Source organism: Hemitrygon akajei, chromosome 5, assembly GCF_048418815.1.
Source record: "Hemitrygon akajei chromosome 5, sHemAka1.3, whole genome shotgun sequence".
Taxonomy (NCBI): domain Eukaryota; kingdom Metazoa; phylum Chordata; class Chondrichthyes; order Myliobatiformes; family Dasyatidae; genus Hemitrygon; species Hemitrygon akajei.
Window position 1 is genome coordinate 120,278,839 of NC_133128.1, and position 26,832 is coordinate 120,305,670.

The 26,832-nt window shown below is 47.8% G+C and overlaps 1 protein-coding gene across 13 annotated transcripts in view; it reads right to left on the reverse strand.

The window, feature by feature from the left end:
- Window positions 1-26,832, reverse strand: part of LOC140728114 (tensin-1-like) — a 429,660-nt gene that overhangs the window by 158,025 nt on the left and 244,803 nt on the right. For 6 of the 13 annotated variants that reach the window (XM_073046317.1, XM_073046316.1, XM_073046327.1 and 3 more), the window contains 2 exons: window positions 21,041-21,082; window positions 431-480 (listed from right to left, as the gene is read on the reverse strand). In XM_073046317.1, the coding sequence (XP_072902418.1) occupies window positions 431-480; window positions 21,041-21,082 (92 nt within the window). Of the gene's footprint in view, window positions 1-430; window positions 481-15,912; window positions 15,934-17,512; window positions 17,888-21,040; window positions 21,083-26,832 lie in introns of those variants that run through there. The other 7 variants (XM_073046319.1, XM_073046321.1, XM_073046329.1 and 4 more) reach the window with 3 other exon arrangements.

Here is a 26,832-nt window from a genome sequence, read left to right on the forward strand (position 1 = left end):
TCTCTCTCTCACACACACACACCACACTCTCACTTACACACTCTCACTCTCTCTCACACACTCTTTCACACACATACCACATTCTCAATCTCCCACACTCTCTCTCTCTCTCACACACCACACTCTCACTCTCTCTTACACACTCTCACTCTCTCACACTCTCACTCTCTCTCACTCTCTCTCACACACTCTTTCTCTCACACACATACCACACTCTCAATCTCCCACATTCTCACTCTCTCTCACACTCCCTTTCTCTCTGTCTCTCTCACTCTCACTCTCTCTCACACTCCCTTTCTCTCTGTCTCACACACACTGATGAGCCGTTCGCTCAGCACAGAGCTGGGCCACTGGTCTCCCGAACACCAGCCTGTGTGATGAGGGAATCGGAGGCTGCTGAGCTCAGATCGATCTGGGGTATGCTCCTTACCTGGAGGGCCTGTGTCGCGATGGAAGACTCCTGGTAGACCTCACAGAGCCCTGTGAGTGAAAGAGAGAGTGAGAGTGTGAGAGAGAGAGTGAGAGTCCACAAAGTAAATTTGTTATTGAAATACGGATATGTTACTATATACTATTGTGAGATTCATTTTCTTGCAGGCATTTACAGGAAAATAAAGAAATAGAATAGAATTTATGAAAATCTACAGTATACAAAAACAAAGACTGACAAAAACCATAAGGCATCGAAGCAGAATTAGGCCATTCAGCCCATTGATTCTGCTCTGCCATTCCATCATAGCTGATTTATTATCCCTCTCGACCCCATTCTCCTGCCTGTCACCTTTGACTAATCAAGAACCTACCAACCCTCGCTTTAAATATACCAATTAACTTGGAAATGTCCACGGCTGTCCGTGGCAATAATTTCCACAGATTTACCACCCTCTGGGTAAAAAAAAATTCCTCCTCTTCTCCACTCTAAATGGGCATCTGTCTATTCTGATCTGTGCCCTTCGATCCTGAATAACCCCCTCACTATGGGAAACATCCTCTCCAAGACCACTCTATCTAGATCTTTCAATATTCAGTAGTTTTCAATGAGATCCACCCCCCTCCCCACTCATTCTTCTAAACTTCAGCAAGTACAGGGCCAACATCATCAAGTGCTCCTCATACATCAACCCTTTCATTGATGGGATCGCTTTCATTAAATTCCTCTCGATCCTGTTCAACGCCAGCACATCTTAATAAGGAGCCCAAAACTGCTCAGAGTACTCTGTCTGGTTTGACCAGGGCCTTAAAAAGCCCCAGCATTACATCCTTACTTTTATATTCCAGTTCTCTCAAAATGAATGCTAATATTGCATTTGCCTTCCTCATTCACCAACTCAACTTGCAAATTAGGAAACCCTGCATAAGGACTCCCAAGTCCCTTTGCAACTCTGATTTTTGAATTTTCTCTCCGTTTAGAGAATGGCCCACACCTTTATTCCTTCTACATTTGTCCTTTATGTGTGTTATGTCCAGTGTTAATTGTTCGTCCTTTATGTCTCTTTTGGCATTGCAAGTCACTGCTGGATATTAAGAACAAGAAGTGCAGGTCCACCCATCAGTGAGTTGCTCGATAGCGGTGGAGCTGGACTTGTTTTGCTCCGTGTTGCAGACTCCCTCAGCTGCTCAGGGAGGAAAGCATCAGCGGCAGAGCGCAATCCTACGAACATTGGAAATGATTGACTTTGACATTTTTATTATGATCACAAGACCCTTTTGGACACTGGTAATGTAGAATACTATGAGTCTGATTCACTGGCTGATTGGTAGGGGGAGCTGCGTGGCTTCAGTTGTGACGCGGACCAGGCCGCCGGGGAAAGAGAGGTCCGAGCTGGCTGTGTGTCGCTGGACTTCACGTTGGATCTGGGGCTGGCCTCTCCGGTCAGTGCTGCTCCCCAGTGGCCAGTCCCGGAAAGACAAGCTGGATTGTGCTTGGCTGCTGCTGCTCTAGTGGGAGATGAGGAACTGCTGCGTGCTTGTTCTCGTAGAAACATGGCTCCAGGACAACATCCCATTCACCATCAATCTACAGGCACTTGGACTAGATTATTATTAATTTTTAGATTTTTTTTGTAACTTTGTTTTTCTGCTATCATAATTATAAGTGCCTTTTACTGTGTGTGACTGCTGGTTCTGTGTTTTGCACCTTGGCCCAAGGGGAATGCTGTTTCATTTGGCTGTATTCATGGGTATGGTTTAATGCATTAGGGTTCATGACCATACACTTCCCTACATTATATTCCATCTCCCTCTTCTTTACCTATTCTCCCAATCTGTCCACAGCCCCCCTGCTTCCTCAGTATTAGCTGCCTCTCCACCTATGCATCATCCTCAAACTTAGCCACAAAGCCGTCAATTCAGTCATCCAAATCGTTGACATGCAACGTAAAAAGAAGTGGTCCCAACACTGAGCCCTGCGGAACTCCACTAGTCACCAGCAGCTAACCAGACAAGACCTCCATAATCAAAAAGACGAGGAAATCCGCAGATGCTGGAAATCCAAGCGACACACACAAAATGTTGGAGGAACTCAGCAGGCCAGGCAAGGGTCCTGCCGAAATGTCTCAGCCTGAAACATTGACTGTACTCTTTTCCATAGACGCTGCCCGGCCTGCTGAGTTCCTCCGGCATTTTCTGTGTGTTGCAAGGCCTCCATTATTCCCACACATTGCCTCCTGCTAGTCAGCCAATCTTCTGTCCATACCAGTGATTTTCCTGCAATACTATCGGCTCTTATCTTGTTAAGTAGCCTCATGTGCAGCACCATGTCAGAAGCCTTCTGAAAATCCAAGTAAACAACATTCACTGACTCTCCTTTGTCTATCCTGCCTGTTATTTCCTCAAAGACTTCCAGCAGATTTGTCTGCTAATCATGTTGACTTTGGCCTATTTTATCACGTGCTTTATACTGTTTACAAATCTCATCCTTAATGATTAACTCCAACATCTTCCCAAACACTGAAGTCAGACTAATGGGCCTATAATTTCCTTTCTTCTGCCTCCCTCCCTTCTTAAAGAGTGGAGTGACATTTGCAATTTTCCAGTCCTCTGTAACCATGCCAGATTCTATTGATTCTTAAAAGATTATTACTAATTCCTCCACAATCTCTTCAGCTACCTCTTTCAGAACCCTGGGGTGTACGCCATCTGGTTCAGATCTACCTCCAGACCTTTCAGCTTCCCAAACACCTTCTCCTGAGTAATAGTAGCTACACTCACCTGCCCCCAAAACACTCGAATTTATGACATACTACTAGTGTCTTACACAGTGAAGACTGATACAAAATACTTGTTAAGTTTGTCTTCCATTTCTTTATTCCTCATTACTACTTCTCCAGCATCACTTTCCTGCAGTCTGATAGCCACTCTCACTTCTCTTTTACTCTTTATATATCTGGAAAAAAAAACTATTGATATCCTCTTTGATATTATTGGTTCCTACCTTCATATTTCATCTTTTCTCGTATATCTTTTAAATTGCCTTTTGTTGGTTTTTAAAAGCTTCCCAATCTTCTAATTTCCCATTATTATTTGCTGCACAATACTGTTTTACTTTTTAGTATGTGTAAATAAGTCAAAAAGTGCAAATATCAAATGATACTGAAAATATGAGGTGAAAAGGATCATTGAATGTGTCTTTAAAGAGCAAACACGAGGAAATCTGCAGATGCTGGAAATTCAAACAACACACACAAAATGCTGGTGGAACACAGCAGGCCAGGCAGCATCTATAAGGAGAAGCGCTGTCGACGTTTCGAGCCAAGACCCTTCGTCAGGAGTGCTTCTCCTTATAGATGCTGCCTGGCCTGCTGTGTTCCACCAGCATTTTGTGTGTGTTGATTGAAGGTGTCTGTAGGTTGTGGAATCAGTTCAGAGGTGAAGTGAGTTAAGTTACACACACCAGTTCAGGAGCCTGATGGTTGTAGGGTAACAACCAGGTAGTGTGGGACCTAAGGCTCCTGTACCTCATGCTTGATGGTAGCAGCGAGAAGAGAGCTTGGTGCTCTCATCAGAGATGGTGGGGGTCTTTGATGATGGATGCTGCTTTCTTGTGGCAGCTTTCCTTGTAAAAGTACTCAATGCTGGGAAAATTTTGTCTGTGACGGACTGAGCTTATCCACCATTTTCTGTGGACTTTTCATCTCCTGGGCATTGGAGTTTCCACACCAGGCTGTGATGCTCCCACTGTGCACTTACTAAAGTTTGTCAAAGATTTAGATAACGTGCCAGATCTACAAACTTCTCTGAGATTTAAGAGAGTGATAAAGAGGGAGAGAGAGAGAGAGTGAGACATTACATATTTATCAAGTAATTCAGAAATCTAAAAAAAGTTATAGTCATAGAGTCATAGAACACTACAGCACAGAACAGACCCTTCAGCCCATCTAATCTGTGCTGACCAGATTCTCCCCAGGCCCGTCGATCTGCACCTGAGCCATAGCCTTCGCATCCATTTAATTATCCAAACATCTCTTCGGTGTTGCCATCAAACCCACATCCACCACTTCCACTGGCAGCTCGTTCCACACTCTCATCTCCCTCTGAGTGAAGAGGCTCCTCCCCAGGTTCCCTTTAAATATCTCACCTTTCACCCTTAACCTACAGCCTCTGGTTCTAGCCTCACCCGAACCTCAGTGGGAAAAGCCTGCTCTCGTTTATTCTGTCTGTATCCCTCGTACTTTTGTCTCTCTTTATCACATCTCCACTCATTCTGCTATGATAGACTGTACACTAGAGATGAACAAAATGTTTGATAAACAGGGTGGGACTGACAATGGATAAAGAAGAAACACGTGCCTGGTGTCAGAGGAGGTGGAGAGGTCCTTAATGGACACTTTGCTTCACTGTTCCCCAATGAGAGGGACCTTGATCTTTGTGAGGACTGTGTAAAACAGACTGTTGCGCTGGAGCCTGTGGAGGTTAAGACAGAGGATTTGCTGGAACTTCTGAAAAGCATCTGGACCGTTAAGTCCAAGGGGCTGTTTGGGATATACCCCAGGTTACTACAGCAAATGAGGGAAGAGGTAGCTGCACCTTTGCATTCTCACTGGCTGCAAAGACAGGACCAGATGACTGGAGGGTGGCAAACGTTATTCCTTTGTTCAGGAAAGGGAGTAGGGATAATCATAGACCAGTGAGTCTTATTTCAACAGTGAGCAAACTAACCGAGAGGATTTTCAGAGACAGGACTTACGAGCATTTGGAGAAGCATAGTCTGATTTGGGACAGTCAGCATGGCTTTGTGAGGGACAGGTCGTGCCTCACGAGCCAGAGTTTTTTGAAGAAGTGACAAAACACATTGATGAAGGAAGGGCAGTGTGTGGATTTCGGTAAGGCATTTGAAATGCCCCATGGTAGGTTTATTCTGAAAGTCAGGAGGCATGGGATCCAGGGAAACCTGCCTGTGAGGATGCAGAATTAGCTTGACCATGGAAGAATAGAGGGTTGTAGTAGATGGAGGTTGGTGACCAGTGGTGTTCCGCAGGGATCTGTTATGAGAACCCCTGCTCTGTGTGATTTTTATAAATGGATGAGGAAGTGGCAGGGTAGGTTAGTAAGCACAAGTACTGCTCTGTTCTATGTGACACAAAGGTTGGTGGAGCAGTGCAGAGCTGAGGAGGTTACAACAGGACATCAATAGGATGCAGAACTTGGCTGAGAAATGGCAGATGGAGTTCAACATAGAAAGGAGTGGAGCGATTCATTTTGGAAGGTGGAACCTGGCTGAGTACAAAGTTAATGAGAGGACTCCTAGCAGTGTGGAGGAACAGAGGAATCTTGGGGTCCCTGTCCATAGATCACTCAAAGTTGCCGTGCAAGTTGAGAGGATGGTTAAGAAAGTGTGCTGGCCTTCATTAGTCGGGGGACTGAGTTCAGGAGCTGCGAGGTAACATTGCAGCTCTATAAAAGACCACACAGAGTATTGTGTTCAGTTCTTGTCCCCTTATTATAGGAAAGATGTGGAAGCTTTAGAGGGGGTGCCGAGGAGATTTCCCAAGATACTGCCGGGATTCGAGCCTGTCTTATAAGGACGGGTTGAGCAAGCTAGGTTTTTATCTTTCCTGTCTGGATGCATCACTGCTTGGCACCAGCTTTGCCCGTGACCGCAGGAAACTGCAGAGAGCTGTGGACACAGCTCGGCACATCACAGGAACCAGCCTCTCCTCCATGGTCTCCGTCTAGACGTGCTCCCCTCATCCTCATCCCTCTTCAATCGGGCAGAGGATACAAAAGCACAAAACACGTACCACCAGGCTGGAGATCACCTTCATATCCCACCACTATCAGACTCTTGTCTGTTGATGGGCTCTTGACCTCACTATCTATCTTGTTGTAATCCTGCACCTCATTCTCTACCTGCACTGCACTTTCTCTGTGACTGCAACACTTCAACCTGCTTCCTGTTATTGTTTTCCCTTGTTCTACTTCAACACACTGGGTGATGAATTGATCTGAACGAACAGTTTGCAAGGCAAATCTTCACTGAATCCCTGTACATGTCACGATGACAAACCAATTTACCAAAGTATGAAAGACAACTTGATAAAGTATAAAAGAAAGTTAGAGTTATAGACAGAGTGCATAGCCAGTGCCTTTTCCCCAGCACAGCAATGGCCAACACTACAGGCCACAGGACATTGTTTAAGGAGAGTGTAGGGAAGTTTAGAAGGGATTTCAGAGGTAGCTTTCTTTTAACCCAGAGAGTGGTGGGTGCCTGGACTAGATGCAGAATGAGTAGGGACATGTTATAACTTTTAGGTAGGCACATGAATAATAGTAAAATATAGAGGATTATGGGCTGTGTCAAGGGAATCACGAGGAAATCTGCAGATGCTGGAAATTCAAGCAACACACACAAAATGCTGGTGGAACACAGCAGGCCAGGTGGCATCTATAGGGAGAAGCGCTGTCGACGTTTCGGGCCGAGACCCTTCGTCAGCCTGACCTGCTGTGTTCCACCAGCATTTTGTGTGTGTTGTGTCAAGGGAATGGTTAGATTGATTATGGAGCAGGCTTTTCTTGGTTGGAATCGGCTGAAGGAGCCATTCTGTGCTGTACTGTTCTGTTCTATGTTCTATATTGAACGTTCTGTTGCTGGAGCAACTGGTAAAGGGTTAGGGAGGCTGCGCATCAGTAGTATGGGCTTTGGTGTGGGCATCCAGAATAAAGTGGACTTTTTCAGAAAAGCTGACGATGATCAGCTGAGGCAGGATTTACAGGATGGACACCTGGAGTAGGTGGGGTGGGTAATGGCGGGGAGATGGAGAGAGTGGGGGTTGTAGCAGTGGAGGAATCACACTAAACGTTGGAGGAAGCACATTAAACATTGGGGAAACACACTGAACGTTGCGGGAAACACACTAAATGTTGGAGGAAACACACTAAACGTTGGGGGAAACACACTGAACATTGCGGGAAACACACTAATTGTTGGAGGAAACACACTGAACATTGGGGAAATTCAGTAGGTTGGGCAGTACCCGTGAAGAGAAATGGACAGTGAATGTTTCACGTCACTGGGAGGATGTAAACATTTATAGGTGCAGACAGGGAGATTAATCTTATTTACAATGAGCTCACTGGGAAAATGTCAGCATTTACTGCGTTTTTATAGAGTGTGCAAATATTTATATTGTCTCAGCGGGAGATTGTCAGTAATTAAAGAGGTCACAGGGAGAGGGTTAATATTTACTCTCTACTCTCTTTAAAAGGAGATACCTCAAAAAGGCAGCATCCATTATTAGGGACCCTCATCATCCAGGACATGCCCTCTTCTCATTGCTAGCATCAGGGAGGAGGTACAGGAGCCTGAAGACTCACACTGAACAGCTTCTTCCCCTCCACCATCAGATTTCAAAATGGTCCATGAACACTATCTCACTATTTTGCCCTCTCTTTGCACTACCTACATATTTTAGAAATATTTCTTCTTGTAACTTACACAGACCACAGAATAGTACAGTACAGTAGAGGCTCTTCAGACCACGATCCTGTGCTGACATCTTAACCTACTCTGAGATCAATCTAACCCTTCCCTCCTACAGGGCTCTCCAGTTTTCTATCATCCATCTGTCTATCTAAAAGTCATTTAGATGCCCCTAATGTATCTGCCTCGCCCACCACCCCAGCAGGGTGTTCCACACACCCACCACTCTCCGTGTACATAGAACATAGAATAGTACAGCACATTACAGGCCCTTCGGTCCACAATGTTGTGCCGACCCTCAAACCCTGCCTCCCATATAACCCCCACCTTAAATTCCTCCATATACCTGTCTAGTAGTCTCTTAAACTTCACTAGTGTATCTGCCTCCACCACTGACTCAGGCAGTGCATTTCACGCACCAACCACCCTCTGAGTGAAAAACCTTCCTCTAATATCCCCCTTGAGCTTCCCTCCCCTTACCTTAAAGCCATGTCCTCTTGTACTGAGCAGTGGTGCCCTAGGGAAGAGGCGCTGGCTGACCACTCTGTCTATTCCTCTTAATATCTTGTACACCTCTATCATGTCTTCTCTCATCCTCCTTCTCTCCAGAGAGTAAAGCCCTAGCTCCCTTAATCTCTGATCATAATGCATACTCTCTAAACCAGGCAGCATCCTGGTAAATCTCCTCTGTACCCTTTCCAATGCTTCCACATCCTTCCTATAGTGAGGTGACCAGAACTGGACACAGTACTCCAAGTAAAAACACAAAATGCTGGCAGAACTCAGCAGGCCAGACAGCATCTATGGGAGGAGGTAGTGATGATGTTTCGGGCCAAAACCCTTCATCAGGAGTGAAGTAACATGGGATGGTCGAGGGGGGGGGGGATAAGAAGTGGGGGGAGGGATGAAGTAGAGAGCTGGGAAGTGATAGGCTGGAGGGAAATGGGCTAGGGGGAAGGTGGAGAATTATGGGAAATAAAAGAGAAAGAAAGGTAGGGCTGGGGGGAGATTATAGTGAGGGGGGAAAAGAGAGAGAAAGAGAACCAGACTAAAATTATAGATAGGGATGGGGTAGGGGGGGGCAGGGGTATCAATGGAGGTCTGTGAGTTGAATGTTCATGCCGGCAGGTAGGAGGCTACCTAGGCGGGAGATAAGGTATTGCTCCATCGACTTGCGTGTGGCCTCATCTTGACGGTAGAGGAGGCCATGGACAGACATATTGGAGTGGGAGTGGGAGTGGTCTGTGGAATTGAAGTGTGTGACCACAGGGAGATCCCGCCACTGCTGGAGGACTGAGCGCCGGTGTTTGGTGAAACGGTCTCCCAGTCTGCGGCGGGTCTCCCCAATGTATAAATGGCCACATCGGGAGCACCGGATACAGTATATCACCCCAGTTGACTTGCAGGTGAAGTGGTGCCTCACCTGAAAAGACTGTCTGGGGCCTGGGATGGTAGTGAGGGAAGAAGTGTGGGGGCAGGTGTAGCACTTCTTGCCTTTGCAGGGATAAGTGCCTGGAGGGAGGTCGGTGGGGAGGGATGGGGGGGATGGATGGAAAATCGCGTCGCATAGGGAGCAATCCCTGCAGAAAGCTGAGAGTGGGGGGGGGGGAGGAGAAGATGTGGCTGGTGGTGGGATCCCGTAGGAGGTGGCGGAAGTTACGGAGGATTATGCGTTGGATCTGTAGGCTGGTAGGGTGATAGGTGAGGACCAGGGGGACTCTATCCCTGGTGGGCTGGCGGGGGGATGGGGTGAGGGCAAAGGTGCGTGAAATACGGGAGACACGATGGAGAGCAGAGTTGATAGTGGACGAAGGGAAGCCCCTTTCTTTAAAAAAGGAAGACATCTCCTTTGTCCTAGAATGAAAGACCTCATCCTGAGAGCAGATGCGGCGGAGGAATTGAGAGAAAGGGATAGCATTTTTGCAGGAGACAGGGTGGGAGGAGGAATAGTCTAGGTAGCTGTGAGAGTCTGTAGGTTTGTAGTAGACATCGGTGGATAGGCTGTCTCCAGAGATAGAAGCAGAAAGATCTAGAAAGGGGAGGGAGGTGTCGGAAATAGACCAGGTGAATTTGAGTACTCCAAGTGTGGCCTAACTAGAGTTTTATAGAGCTGCATCATTACATCGCGTCTCTTAAACTCTATCCCTCGACTTATGAAAGCTAACACCCCATAAGCTTTCTTAACTACCCTATCTACCTGTGAAGCAACTTTCAGGGATCTGTGGACATGTACCCCCAGATCCCTCTGCTCCTCCACACTACCAAGTATCCTGCCATTTACTTTGTACTCTGCCTTGGAGTTTGTCCTTCCAAAGTGTACCACCTCACACTTCTCCGGGTTGAACGCCATCTGCCATTTCTCAGCCCACTTCTGCATCCTATCCATGTCTCTCTGCAATCTTCGACAATTCTCTACACTATCTACAACACCACCAACCTTTGTGTCGCCTGCAAACTTGCCAACCCACCCTTCTACCCCCACGTCCAGGTCGTTAATAAAAATCACAAAAAGTAGAGGCCCCAGAACAGATCCTTGTGGGACACCACTAGTCGCAACCCTCCAATCCGAATGTACTCCCTCCACCACGACCCTCTGCTTTCTGCAGGCAAGCCAATTCCGAATCCACCTGGCCAAACTTCCCTGGATCCCATGACTTCTGACTTTCTGAATAAGCCTACCATGTGAAACCTTGTCAAATGCCTTACTAAAATCCATGTAGATCACATCCACTGTACTACCCTCATCTATATGCCTGGTCAACTCCCCAAAGAACTCTAACAGACTTATTAGACATGATCTGCCCTTCACAAAGCCATGCTGAGTATCCCTGATCAGACTGTGATTCTCTAAATGCCCATAGATCCTATATCTAACAGCCAACAGCTTTCCCACCACAGACGTAAGGCTCACTGGTCTATAATTACCTGGACTATCCCTACTACCTTTTTTGAACAAGGGGACAACATTCGCCTCCCTCCAATCCTCTGGTACCATTCCCATGGACAATGAGGACATAAAGATCCTAGCCAGAGGTTCAGCAATCTCTTCCCTCGCCTCGTGGAGCAGCCTGGGGAATATTCCGTCAGGCTCTGGGGACTTATCCGTCCTAATGTATTTTAACAACTCCAACACCTCCTCTCCCTTAATATCAACATGCTCCAGAACATCAACCTCAGTCATATTGTCCTCACCATCATCAAGTTCCCTCTCATTGGTGAATACCAAAGAGAAGTATTCATTGAGGACCTCGCTCACTTCCACAGCCTCCAGGCACATCTTCCCATTTTTATCTCTAATCGGTCCTATTCCTGTCATCCTTTTGTTCTTCACATAATTGAAGAATACCTTGGAGTTTTCCTTTACCCTACTCGTCAAGGCCTTCTCATGCCCCCTTCTTGCTCTTCTCAGCCCCTTCTTAAGCTCCTTTCTTACCCTAAATTCCTCAATAGACCCATCTGATCCTTGCTTCCTAAACCTCATGTATGCTGTCTTCTTCCACCTGACTAGATTTTCCACTTCTCTTGTCACCCATGGTTCCTTCACCCTACCATTCTTTATCTTCCTCACCGGGACAAACTTATCCCTAACATCCTGCAAGAGATCCTTAAACATCAACCACATGTCTATAGTACATTTCACTGCAAAAACATCATCCCAATTCATACCCGCAAGTTCTAGCCTTATAGCCTCATAATTTGCCCTTCCCCAATTAAAAATTTTCCTGTCCTGTCTGATTCTATCCTTTTCCATGATAATGCTAAAGGCCAGGGAGCGGTGATCACTGTCCCCCAGATGCTCACCCACTGAAAGATCTGTGACCTGACCTGGTTCGTTACCTAATACTAGATCTAGTATGGCATTCCCCCTAGTCGGCCTGTCAACATACTGTGACAGGAATCCATCCTGGACACACTTAACAAACTCTGCCCCATCTAAACCCTTGGAACTAATCAAGTGCCAATCAATATTAGGGAAGTTAAAGTCACCCATGATAACAACCCAGTTATTTTTGCACCTTTCCAAAATCTGCCTCCCAATCTGCTCCTCGGTATCTCTGCTGCTACCAGGGGGCCTATAGAATACTCCCAATAGAGTAACTGCTCCCTTCCTGTTCCTGACTTCCACCCATACTGACTCAAAAGAGGATCCTGCTACATTACCCACTCTTTCTGCAGCTGTAATAGCATCCCTGACCAGTAATACCACCCCTCCTCCCCTTTTCCCCCCTCTCTATCCCTTTTAAAGCACTGTAATCCAGGAATATTGAGAATCCATTCCTGCCCTGGTGCCAGCCAAGTCTCCGTAATGGCCACTACATCATAACTCCATGTATGTATCCAAGCTCTCAGTTCATCACCTTTGTTCCTGATGCTTCTTGCATTGAAGTACACACACTTTAGCCCTTCTACCTTACTACCTTTATACCCTTTATTCTGCTGCTCTTTCCTCAAAGCCTCTCCATTTGTTAGATCTGGCTTTACTCCATGCACTTCTTTCACTGCTCTATCACTCTGGGTCCCACCCCCCTTGCAAATTAGTTTAAACCCTCCCAAACCATGCTAGCAAACCTTCCAGCAAGGATATTGCACCCCCTCGAGTTCAGGTGCAACCCATCCAATCTGTACAGGTCCCACCTTCCCCGGAAGAGATCCCAATGATCCAAAAATCTAAAACCCTGCCCCCTGCACCAACTCCTCAGCCACGCATTCAACTGCCATCTCCTCCAATTCTTACCATCACTATCACGTAGAACTGGCAGCAATCCTGAGAACGCCACCCTTGAGGTCCTGTTCTTCAGCCTTCTGCCTAGTTCCCGAAACTCACACTTCAGGACCTCATCCCTTTTCCTGCCTATGTCATTGGTACCAACATGTATCACAACTTCTGGTTACTTTCCCTCTCGTACCAGGATGTCATGCACCCGGTCAGAGACATCCTGGACCCTGGCACCCGGGAGGCAACAAACCATGCGGGTGTCCTTCTCACGTCCACAAAATCTCCTGTCTGCTCCCCTGACTATAGAGTCTCCAATGACAACAGCTCTCCTCTTCTCCGTCCCACCCTTCTGCACCACAGGGTCAGACTCAGTGCCAGAGGCCCTGCCACCGTGGCTCACACCTGGTCAGTCGTCCTCACCAACAGTATCCAGGACGGTAAACTTATTATTCAGGGGAATGGCTACAGGGGTGCTCGGCACTACCTGTCTACTCTTCTTCACTTTCCCCCCTCGGACTGTCACCCAACGACCTACTTCCGGCAACCTAGGTGTGACTACCTCCCTGTAGTTCTCACCTACAAATGCCTCATTCTCCCTAATGAGTCGAAAAAAACTTAACCTCCGACATCCTCCTATACTTTTTGAAAACACCCTAAAATTATGTCCCCTCGTATTAACCATTTCGGCCCTGGGATAACGTCTCTGGCTGCAGGCTCAATCTATCCCGCTAATCACCTTGTATACCTCTTTCAAACCACCTTTGATCCCCTTTCGCTCCAAAGAGAAAAGCCCAAGCTCACCGAAACCAACCTTCATAAGACGTGTTCTCTAATCATGGAAGTATCCCGGTAACTCTCCTGCTCACCCTACCTAGGGTTTGCACGTGTAAACTCACAGTAACATTTTAGCAATCGCGCTCATTGCTGCCGTAAAACAAAATATTCACGACCTACAAGAGTGATAATAAACCTGACTGTGATTTTCATTTACATGAGGTCACAAAAAATGAGTCAGTATTTACAGGGGTCATTAGGAGAGGGTCAGAGGGGGAAGGTCAGTATTTTTAGGGGTTAGAAGGAGAGGGTAGTATTTATAGGGCTCATGGGGAGAGGGTCAATGCTTACAGGGGTCATGGGTACAGGGTCAGTATTTACAGGGGTCAAGGGAAGAAAGTCAGTATTTTCAAGGGTCAAGGGGGAGGGTCAGTATTTTCAGGGGTCAAGGAAAGAGGGTCAGTATTTAAAAGGGTCAGGGCAAGAGAGTCTGTGTTTACAGGGGTCACGGGGAGAGGTTTAGTATTTACAAGGGTCAAAGGAAGAGAGCCAGTAGGTACAAGGGTCATGGGGAGAGGATCAGTATTTACAGAAGTCATGGGAGAGGGTCAGTATTTACCGGGGTCATGGGGGAGGGGTAGTAGGTACAAGGGTTAGTATTTTCAGGGGTCTGAGGGAGAGAGTCAGTATTTATAAGGGCCAGGGGTGAGGATCAGTATTTAAGGGGTCAGAGGGAGAAGGTCAGTATTTACGGGGGTCAGAGGGAGAGGGTCAGTAGGTACAAGGGTCATGGAGAGAGGGTCAGTATTTACAGGGGACATGGGGAAAACGTCAGCATTTACAGGTGTCAAAGCATTTTGTCAGTTGTTACAGGAACTGATAGATTCAGTGGACAGAATGTTCTCCCATTATGGCAGTCTGATTTACTTACTTATGTATGCTTCTGTATTATCATGTATTGCAATGTATTGCTGCCGCTATGTTAACTTGATTCATGCCGGTGATAGTAAACCTGATTCTGATTCTGATTCCATATATTTAATTCCACATTTCTCCTGGCGACCCCCAGCGTATCACTGCCCCAAACAGAACCCCTGTTGACCTCATTCCAATCCCATGCTCTTCAATGCCAGCAGCACATCAGTGAATATCTGAGGCATCGGTGCTGACAACTGCCCATCAGTTAAACTCTGACACCCTGCTCTTCCTCAACACCCACCGTTACCGAACCGTAAACAGCCAACCTTTCAAGCTGAGGTGCTTCGTTTGGTCTTAAACAGCCCGAAACACCGACTGTTTATTCCTCTCCATAGATGCTGCCTGACCTGCTGAGATTAGTTCCTGCAGCATTTCGTGTGTGCTGCTCGAGATTTCCAGCGCCTGCTAAATCTCTCGTGTTCGCAATTACAGGTTGTCGCCATCCTGCCGATGACAACAAAGGACAGGTTCTGTTGGCCAGGCTGGTGCTCTAGGACAAGTGCACAGCAAGAAGAGGGGCACATGATGCCTTGGGCTGTCTGTCCTCGGGGAGCATAGCAGGCAAGCCGACTGTAACACCTCTCCCGCCAGAAACCCTCCCGGAGCCCACTACATCCTGTGGTGAACTACATATACCTGTCTGGACATGCCCCCCCCGCTGACTGCTCCTGTGTCTCCTCCCACAGACCCGGTATAAAGGCGATTGAGGCCTGAGCCCTGCCCTCAGTCTCCAGGATGTAGCATGGTGGTCAATTGCTGCTTGTTCTTTCTTCCAGTCAATAAAAGCCTATATCTCGCCTCACGTCTCAGAGAGTTATTGATGGTGCATCACAACCACAGCCCTGCAAGGGTTAACAGGGCAGAGTATGACAGGAGGTTAACCCTCACTGACCCAGAGGGCTGGTTATCAGCAGTTGTCAGAGTGGATGGCCAGAGACTTTGTCCCAGGGCGGTAATGACTAATAAGAGGAGATATGACTTTAAGAATTTGGGAGGAAAGTATCAGGGGGATGTCAGGGGTAAGATTTTAACACACAGAGTGGTGAGGGGTCGAGGCAGATACATTAGGGAGATACAAGAAACTCTCAGATAGGTATATAGATGATAGAAAAACAGAGGGTTATATAGAAAGTAAGTGCAAGATTGATTTTAAAGTGTTTTGAAGTGTCTGCACAACACTTTGTGGGCCAAAGGGTGTGTACTGTGATGTACTGTTCTAGGTTCTGTGTTATAAGTTCTATATTCCAACATAGAACAGTACAGCACAGGAACAGGCCTTTTGGCCCATCATCTCTATGCTAACCACAATCTCCCCATCAATGCACCTGTCCTACAGCCACTTAAACGCCTCCACCAAAGATTCAAAAATTAGCTTTACTTGTCACATGTAAATCAAACATCGAAACAGACAGTCACATGTGTCGTTTGCAGCAATGACCAGCACAGTTGGAGGATTGTGCTGGGGACAGCACACAAGCGTCACCAAGCTTTCTACGCCAACACAGCACGCCCACAATTTACTAACCTTAACCCGTACGTCTTCGGACTGTGGGAGGAAACCAGAGCACCCGGAGGAGACCCACGCAGTCACGGGGAGAACGTACAAACACAGGAATTAAACCCAGATTGCTGATCGTTGGCACTGTAAAACGTGGCACTGCCAACCTGGCAGCACACTCCATCCAGCCACCACTCTCTGTCCTAAAAACTTGTCCCGCACAACTCTTTGGAACTTTCCCCCCTCACCTTAAACCATTAACCTGAATTTAGTTTGAATTATATTTTGGAATCAGTGGGAAGAGATCTACACCCATAGTCTGAACTTTTTCATTCTCATCCCTGGGGCATGTTGGTGGCTTGGAACGGTGTGATCAGCAGTCCTGGACAGACTGGGGTGGGCTGTGTGTTGACAGGAGTCTCACATGCCTCTTATTGATTTATTTATTTTGAGATACAGCGAGGAGTAGGCCGTTCAGCCCTTCGAGCTGCATCACTCAGCAATCCTCCACAACCACCCTCCCACCAACCCCAGTTTAACCCTAACTGAATCACGGGACAATTTACAATGACCAATCAACTACCAACTGGTACGTCCTCAGACTGGGGAAGCAAACTGGAGATACATATATAAAGTGATATATAGAGAGGGGAGAAAGAAAGAGAGGAGAGAGAGAGGCAAAGAGAGAGCAGAGAAAGAGAGGAGCGAGAGAGAGGCAAAGTGAGAGGAGAGAGAGAGAGACAGAGATGAAACAGAGAGAGAGAGAGGAGTGGAAGAGAGAGATACACACAGATACAGAGAGAGGAGAGAGAGAGAGAGATAGAGAGAGAGAGAGAAAGAGAGATAGAGACAGATACAGAGAGGAGAGAGGGGGGAGAGAGAGAGAGAGAGAAAGAAGGCACGTAGCTGTTTCTTCAGCCTCTGAGCTTCACTCCCTCACCATCCCCAGACACAAATTAACCCACCGAGCCCCACCTCCATCAGTAAGTGTGATCTGCATGTCCAGTAAGGGGGCCATCCAGCATCTAAGAGAGGCTCCGACATTGAGTCAAGCCTCTCGGGGAGGGGCTGCTGAGGCTTCGCTCCGGGATGGAGCCTGGAAACTTCATCCTGAGCAGCCAAACTTGGAAAGTCATTCAGTGTTCTCTGCCAGGAAAACTCGGCTAAAGTCTTCCATATGTTGGTCAGAGCTTTCCGCTGCAGATTCTCTCTCTCTCTGTCAGCTTCCTCCCTCCCTCTCACAAACTGCTCTCTGCCCTCTCCCTGTTTGTCACCCTGATTGTACCTCACCATTTCTTCATATGCCTCCTTCTCTCTGTCATGCCAACCCCTCTCCTTCCCTCCCTCCTTCCCTCACCCCTTCTCCTCTCCCTCCTTCCCTTCCCACTCCCTCATGCCAACCCCCTCCTTCCCTCCCTCCTTCCCTCACCCCTTCTCCTCTCCCTCCTTCCCTCCCCATTCCCTCACACCAACACCCCCGCCTTCCCTCCCCATTCTCACCCCACATGCTTCCCTCTCACCTTCCTTCTCTCTCCCCCTCCCTTATCGCTCCCTTTCTCCGCCCCTTTCGTCCCACACCCAACCCAGACGCATCTCCCACCCATCCCCTCCCTCCCCGTCCCAGTACCTGTGAGATATCTCTCCAACTCCACCTGCGGGACATGATCTCTCACTCTCTCTCTCTCTCTCTCTCTCTTTCTCTCTCTCTCTCTCTCTCGTTGTCTCTGTGCCTTGATCTACAAGCCCAGGGTCAGGGAGCAGAAGTTTCTCCCCCAGATGCTCTCTGGCTGCCTTGAGGCTTCGGATCGCGGAGCCACAGACCGATCATGTTCAGCAGGGCACAGAGACTGCATGGAGCATACTGCCCAGTGTCCATCCCAGGCTCCCTCGATCAGCGGCCGTCCCTTGTTCCTCTCCCATTTTCTTCCCTGGCTGGGTTAATTCTGAGACTGCTCCGACACCCCTCGGTCCCAGCACCCTCCCTCCTCCCGTCCCAACACCCAGCAAAGTCTCGGGTCAGGCGCGTATCAGCTGACTGCTTCTAATGCCATTACAGAACCACCTCGCAAACACATCCCATCAGGGACAGGAAATGAAAAATCCTTAACCCTTTCACCACACACTCAAAGTCTAAGGGAAGTTTGGATGGGTACTCTGATGGGAGGGGTGTGGAGGACTCTGGTCCGGATGCAGGTCGATGGGACAAGGTAGATAGACACGGACTAGATGCACCGAATGGCCTGTTTCTGTGCTGTAGTGCGCGATGACACCACTGGCTGAAGCACACGTCTGGCCTCGCACTCCCAGAGACAGGAGGCAGGCTTGGCCGGGAGCCCTGACCTACTGGAACTGAGCAAGACCCCAGAAGGGAGGCACTGGAGAGGAGGGATGTGAGAGTCAGTAAGGGAGGGAGTTCCCACATGACAGTGGGCATGTCCTGGCTGGTGAAACTCCTTAATGATGGATGCTGTCATCCTGAGTCGCTGCCCCTTGTCGACGTTGCTGATGTGGTGGCGACGGCTGTGCCCGGGTTGAGTCTACGGCCCAGCTTTGGGTCACCGCGGTGAGTCTGCGGCCCAGCTTTGGCTCACCGCGGTGAGTCTGCGGCCCAGCTTTGGGTCACCGCGGTGAGTCTGCAGCCCAGCTTTGGCTCACCGCGGTGAGTCTGCGGCCCAGCTTTGGGTCACCGCGGTGAGTCTGCGGCCCAGCTTTGGGTCACCGCGGTGAGTCTGCGGCCCAGCTTTGGCTCACCGCGGTGAGTCCCTCCCACAGCATGAGGGATTGGGGAGGCTTGATTTTTGAGGTTAGTAGAAGTGATTCCTCTGTTTGGGGAGATGGAGGGGGTGTCCAATAGGTTGAAGGAATGAGGGTGTGACATGGTTGAGTGATAGAGAGAGGAGCTATTCAATGGATTGAGGAAGGAGGGAGGAAGGTGTTGCCCCACAGTTTGAGGGAGGGGGATAGAGAGATGTACAAGTGAGGAAGGGGAGTCCTACAGTCTGAGGGAATGAGGTTTTCACAGTTGAGGGAATGTGGGGGGGAAGAGAGGCAGGTGGGAGGGGAAGAGTGGGGAGAGTTAGAGGAAGAGAGGGAGTGAGAGTCCCACAATCTGAGGGAGTGAGCAGGGTCCCACAGTTGAGGAAAGGAGAGTGCATCTAAAATTTTGAGGGAGGGAGAGGGGTTTCCCACAGTCTGGGAGAGAGAGGGGTTTCCCACAGCTGAGGAGAGAGAGGGGTTTCCCACAGCTGAGGAGAGAGAGGGGTTTCCCACAGCTGAGGAGGGAGAGGTATCTCAAATTTTGAAGGAGGGAGGGAGGGACGGAAGGTGAGAGGGAGGGGATCTCATAGTTGAGGGAGGAGCAGAGGAAAAGAAGGAGGGAGTGAGGAAGAGAGGGAAAGACAGGGAGGGAGGAGGAGAGAAGAAGTCAGAGGGTGGGAGGGAGGGAGGAGGAGGAGCGGGGAAGTTAGAGGGAGGGAGGGGGAGTCTCACAGTCTGAGGGAGTGAGGAGCACCCCATCGTTAAGGGAGGAAGGGAGGGAGATAAAGGATGTTTGATTGGGTGATCAACATGCTGCAGGAGGTTGAACAGCCCAGGAAACCAAATCAAAGCCAGAGAGCTCCACTGGTACACGGCAAGATCCCAGTCCCATGTCCCAGCAATCATTACCAGGGCAACAGTGGCCTGGACTTTGAGTAAGGTACCCCACTCTGCCCTGGGTTGTGGGCTGCAGTCCATTCCTGTAAACAAACAGGACTTGAATTCCCCTTCCATCGGAGCATCTGGCCCGATGTTGTGCCCCTAGTGAACAACTTCTTCCACCACACCAGCTGTGGAGGACACGTCAGCCTGGTGACCCAAAGCTGGGCCGCAGACTCACCGCGGTGACCCAAAGCTGGGCCGCAGACTCACCGCGGTGACCCAAAGCTGGGCCGTAGACTCAACCCGGGCACAGCCGTCGCCACCACATCAGCAACGTCTACAAGAGGCAGCGATTCAGGATGGCAGCATCCATCATTAAGAGTTTCACCAGCCAGGACATGCCCACTGTCATGACTACCATCAGGGAGGAGGTACAGGAGCCTCAAGACCCACTCTCAGCAGCTTCTTCTCGATCTGCCATCAGACATCTGTCTGGTCCATGAGCCACAGACGTTACCTCATTACTCCTCTTTTGCATTACGCATTCACTTTGTGATTTATAGTAATTCTTATGTTTTGCACCATACTGCTACAAAACAACAAATTTCATGACAGTGATAACAAACTTGATGCTCATTCTAACAAAAGGGTTTCAATGACTGGTCTGTAGCCTGTTACAGACAACACACACACACACACACACACACACACACACACACACACACACACACACACACACACACACACACACACACACACACACACACACACACACACACACACACACACACACACTTCACCGTCAGGATGACACTGGTAGGATGGGTGGGGGCAAGGAAGGAGAATTAATAAAGATCTTTAAACCTTAGCTTCATTTGTCACATTTGGTGTTGTTCTGTAGGCAAGCTATGTTGGCGCCGGAAGCTCACGAGCTGCCCCCAGCAAACACGTCGTCAGGCTCTGTGGATTGCTGAAACAAACGATGTGCACTGTATGTTTCGACGTACATGTTATAAATAAATCTGAATCTGTACATCGAACAGGCAGTTAAATGCACTGTTTGCATCAATGACCAACACAGTCCGACGGTGAGCTGAGGGCAGCCCGCGAGGGTTGCCATGCCAACAGCACGCCCACAACTTACTAACACGCATGTCTTTGGAATGTGGGAGGAGACCGGAGCACGTGGAGGAAACCCATACGGTCACAGAGAAAACATGCAAACTCCTCACAGACAGCAGCAGGAATTGAACCGGACAGCTGGCGCCGTAAAGCATTATGCTTACACCCACGTGACCGATGAACCTGCTAACCCGTACATCTTTGGACTGTGGGAGGAAACCAGAGCACCGGAAGGAAACCCACACTGTCATGGGGAGAACGTACAGGCTCCTTGATAACAGCTGGATTCGAACCCCGATTGGTGATCGCTGGCGCTATAAAGGAAAGCGCTAGCCACTCTGCTACCGTGCTGCCCACGGAGGAGGAAGAGGAGATTTGAATGGAGTGTACTCACTGTGCTGCCTACATGGCTGAGTGGGACCGTGGCACTGGATGGCTGGAGAGAAAGAGTACATTGGTTTGAGACCAATATTCCCGCGAGACATTTACCGCGAACAGCCAGAACACTAGAAACGGAGTTGCAACGTGACTGGACAAGGGGAGAACCCTGGGCTGAAGGAGGTACTTCATCAGAGATGGTGAGCGTTTGCTAGGATGGGAAACAGCTTCTCCCCCCAGGCCACAAGACCTCAGATACCCCTGCCTCCACCCAGGTCTCACTACCAGTACCATTACACTGTTTCCTTTTAAACTTGTGTCATAAATGCACCTTATTATTTGTTAATTTGCTAGTGGAACTGTTACCTTATGTGTGAGTTATAAGTACTATGTTGTGCATCTTGGTCCAGAGGAATGTTGTTTTGTTTGGCAGTATACGGTGGAATGACAATAAACTGAACTTGACCTTGGACTCAGGGAGCCTAGTGACCAACACTAGTCCCTCATCCAACCGGAATCTAACTCCGTACATGGAAGGTCATCATTGCAGGGGGCACAGAGGTTTCTACTGTGTACGTTATTTACCTAGCGATTCAGCACAGTAACAGGCCCTCCTGGCCCACCGAGCCCACACTGTCCAATTATGCCCATGTAAGCAATTAACTTACTAACCCGTACATCATTGGAATTGGGAGGAATATGGAGCACCTGGAGGAAACGAGGGTGGCCACAGGGAGAACATGCAAACTCCTTACAGACGGCTCAATGTCCAAAGTAAATTTATTATCAAAGTATGTCACCATGCACACCCCTGAGACTCATTTTCTTGCCGGCATTCACAGCAGAACAAAGCAATACTATAGAATCAATGAAAAGCTATAGCGGTAATTGAACGCGGGTTGAATGCTGCGGTTGTGGATCCAGCTTGTACCAAGCTAACTTTCTATCCAAGTTCCACTCCTTGTATTTCATGACCTTCTGTGTGGGAGCTCATTAAATGACACAGATCACAGAGTGATCTAGCATGGACACCAACCATCTGGCCAGCTTGTCCCACACCAACTGGTGGCCACAAATCTGCACCAGTCACCACTCTCACAGCTAAACTCCATCAAAGCTCCACAAAATGTCCAATCAACGTAACCAGACCTGCCCTCCCCTTTAACACTGCCTGCCCAAACTGACCTCTCCTTTCCCAGTGGTGATTCACTTCTATTCCTGGAAATGGTTCATTATCATTCCTGAATATTAGACCATAAGGCCATAAGACATAAGAGCAGAATTAGGCCATTCAGCCCATTGAGTCTGCTCCACCATTCCGTTACGACTGATCCCAGATCTCTCTCAACTCCATACACCTGTCTTCTCGCCATATCCTTTGATGCCCTGACCGATCAGGAAACAATCAACTTCCGCCTTAAATAGACCCACGGACTTGGCCTCTACCGCAGTCTGTGGCAGAGAATTCCATAAACTTACTACTCCCTGGCTAAAAAAATCCTCCCTCTGTTCTAAAAGGTCGCTTCTCAATTTTGAGGCTGTGCTCTTTAGTTCTGGATAGTCCCACCACTTGGAAACATCCTCTCCACATCCACCCTATCTAGTTCTTGCAACATTCAGTAGGTTTCAATGAAATACCTGCCCCCCCCCCACCGCATTCTTCTGAATTCCAGTGAGTACAGGCCCAAAGATGCCAAATGCTCCTCATATGTTAACCTCTTCATTCCCAGAATCATCCTTGTGAACCTCCTCTGGACTCTCTCCAATGACAACATATCCTTTCTGAGATTTGGGGCTGAAAACTGTTGACAATACTCCAACACACACAAAATGCTGGAGGAACTCAGCAGGCCAGGCAGCATCTTTGGAAAAAAAGTACAGTCAACGTTTTGGGCCGAAACCCTTCAGCAGGACTGGAGAAGAAAAGCTGAGAAGTAAATTTGAAAGGTGGGGGGAGGAAGAGAAACACCAGGTGATAGGTGAAACTTGGAGGGGGAGGGATGAAGCAAAAAGCTAAGAAGTTGATTGGTGAAAGAGACAGAGCAATTGAAGAAGAAAAAAAGGAGGTGGGGAAGGAGAACCAGAGGTAAGTGATGGGTGGGCAAGGAGATAACATGAGAGGGGGAGAAAGGGATGGGAAATGGTGAAGGGAGTGGGTAAGGCATTATTGGAAGTTTGAGAAATCGGTGTTCATGCCATCGGGTTGGAGGCTATCCAAACAGAATACAGGATGTTGTTCCTCCAACCTAAATATGGCCTTATCCTGGAAATTGGAATGGGAAGTGGAACTAAAATTTTAATTTTAATTGTCTTTTAAAGACTCAGCATTATCTCCCTGCTTTATATTCTATTCCCCTTGAAATAAATGGAAATATTGCATTTGCCTTCTTCAACCAGTAAATTAACCGTCTGTGAGTCTTGCACGAGGACTCCCAAGTCTCTTTGCACCTCTGATGTTTGAACCTTCTGCCAATTTAGATAATAGTCCACAATATTGTTCCTTTTACAAAAATACATCATCATACATTTCCCAGCACTGTATTCCATCTGCCAATATTTTGCCCATTCTTCCAATTTGTCTGTCCTGCTGCAATCGCATTGCTTCCTCAACACTACCTACCCCTCCACCTATCTTTGTATCATCCATAAACTTTGCCACAAAGCCATCAATTCCATTATCTAAATCACTGACAAATAATTTGAAAAGTAGCAGTTCCAATACTGAACCCTGAGGAACACCACTAGTCACCGTCAACCAACTAGAAAATGCCCCTTTTATTCCCACTTGCTGCCTCCTGCCTGTCAGCCATTCCGCTCTCCATTACTCATTAAGTTTATCTGCTATTTTTTGTCCCCCATTACTACCTCACCAGCATCATTTTCCAAGGGCATTATCTTCCGATTGCAAGATCAAGAAGAATCGTGTAATAGTGGTCATCTATGCATGGGGCCTAGAGAGATGGGGGGAGATTTTAGATCTTGACCATTTGGTGGCTCTGGGACTGTAGTCGTTGGCATTTAGAAGAACTAAACTCCAGTGAGTACATGCCCAGAGCCATCAAACCTACTGAATATTGAAATATTCTCCCCCACCCTTCTCTCCACTTTCTGCAGGATCTCTCTCTCTCCATGATTCTCTTGTCCATTCATCCCTTTCCACTGATCTCCCTCCTGGCACTTATCCCTGCAAGCTGAAGAAGTGCTTCACCTACCCCTGCACCCCCTCCCTCACCTCCACTCAGAGTCCCAAACAGTGAGGCAACGACTCTATCAGGGTCATCTACTGTACCTAGTGCAACCCCCTCTACATTTGTGACACCTGGCGTAGATTGGTGGACCACTTTGTCAGGCACCTTTGCTTTGTCCACAACAAGCACGGTTTTCCGGTGGCCAGCCATTTTAATTCCAATCTTCATTCCCATTCTGGTATGTTGGTCTGTGGCTTCCTCTACTGCTACAAGGAGGCCCCTCTCAGGCTGGAGGAGCGACATCTCATTTTCCATCTGGGTCGCCTGCAGCCTGATGAAGTGAATATTGATTTCTCCAACTTTTGGTAATTCTCCCCTCTCACCTCTTCTCTTCTCCTCACCTGCCCATCACCTGGCCCTGGTACCCCTTGTCCTTCCCTCTCTCCCATGGTCCTCTCTCTTCTCCTATCAGATTTCTTCTCATTCAACCCTTTACCTCTTCCACCTATCCCCTCCCATCTTCTCACTTTATCCTCCTCCCCCTCCACATACCTACCTTCCTTCTCACCTTCTAGCTTGTACTCCTTCCCCTCCTCCCACATTCTTATTCTGGCTTCTACCCCCTCCCTTTCCGGTCCTGATGAAGGGTCTCGGCCCGAAACCCTGACTAATTATTCATTTCCATAGCTGCTGCCTGACCTGCTGAGTTCCTCCAGCATTTTGTGTCTGTTTCCAGTATCTGCAGAAGCTCTCGTATCTAGTTCTGCTCCTATGACTTATAGTCTTTTAAATGGAATTTTTGCATCTGTATTTACTTGGGGGATGACAACGAGTCCATAGAACTGAAGTAAAACAGCGGTGAGGTCATGTACTCTACATATATGGATTACAGAGAAGGAGGTGCTTTCTCTATGACTTTAAGACTCTCTCTAGTCTTATAACTTGTGATAGAAGCTGTTCCTCAGCCTGGCTGAAGGTGCTTTCAGGCTATGTAAAGTAGATCTATGCACAGAGAATGGAATACTTGATGTGGATCAGTTGTGGTGCAGTTGGTTAGGAGGAGGCTCAGACCAGGTGGGCAGAATGGTGCAAGAGGCCTGCTTTATTCTTGTTGTCGTGATTTGTTGTTGCTGCCTGTGTTGTTCTGCTGAACCTGTTAACCATGCTCTACCAACCGTGCTACGTTGACCATGCTATGTTGACCACGTTATGTTGACTATACTATATTGCCCATGTTATATTGACCACGCTACATTGACCATGCTACATTGGCCGTGCTATGTTGGCCATGCTATGTTGACCATGCTATGTTGACCATACTATCTTGACCATGCTATCTTGACCATGCTATCTTGACCATGCTATGTTGACCATGCTATATTGCCCATGCTATATTGACCACACTACATTGACCATGCTATATTGACCATGCTATGTTGGCCATGTTATATTGACTATACTATATTGCCCATGTTATATTGACCACGCTATATTGACCATGCTATGTTGGCCATGCTACGTTGGCCGTGCTATGTTGGCCATGCTATATTGACCATGCTATGTTGGCACCGCAATATGTGGCATCACTCTATGTTTCCAAGTACATGAGATAACTAAATCTGAATCCGAATGTTTCCAATAATTTCCCCACTCCTGGGGTTATCCTGCACGACCAGCTCCTCCTCAGACAACACTCTCCCAGTAACAGAGCTGGGTCTTCATGAGCAGTCAGTCTGCAAGGGAGGGCTGGAAAATGGTCAGAATTACCACCAGGAGTTCCCTCTGCCTCACTCATGGCCCTGGAGACATTTCGCCGCTGAAAAGTAGAGGATACAAATCAGTCTATCATAAAGCCATCTGCAAAATTTGAGCGCATCTACAAGGAGCGCCATCGCATGAGAGCAGCATCCATCATCAAGGACCCTCACCACCCAGGCCATGCTCTCCTCTCACTCCTGCTATCAAAAAGGAGGTACAGAAGCTTCAGGACCACCCCACCAGGATCAGGAACTATCAACCATCAGGCTTTTGACCAGAGGGAGTAACTTCACTCATCTTCACTCAGCCCCAATGCTGAACTGATTCCACAACCTATGGATTCACTTTCAATGACTCTTCATCTCAGGTTCTTAATATTTATTGCCTTTATATTTATTATTATTGCTTTTATTTGTCTTATTTTCTTTCTTTTTAGTACTTGCACAGTTTGTTGTCTTTTACACATTAGCTGTTGGTCTTTCCTGTGGAGTGTGGTCTTTCATTGATTCTACTGTGTTTCTTGTACTTACCGTGAATGCCCGCGAGAAGATGACATCTCAGGGTTTACATGGTAACATATGTGTACTTTGATAATAAACTTACTTTGAACTTTTGAACTTCGAACTTTAACTGACACATTTTCTTGGCTTACCCCATCCAATACTCCTCCCTGCCACAATGTTCCTTTGTTTATAAAAGTCCAATGCAAGTTATTCATTTGGAAACAACTCCACATTGCCTAGCTCCAGACTGTATCAGCCTCAGACAGGCCGTGGTTTCATTCTCAATCTTTGTGCGTTTTAGAAAGCAACTTTGGGGTTTCCTTTGTTATATTTTGTCGTATTATGGAAACAACACATTT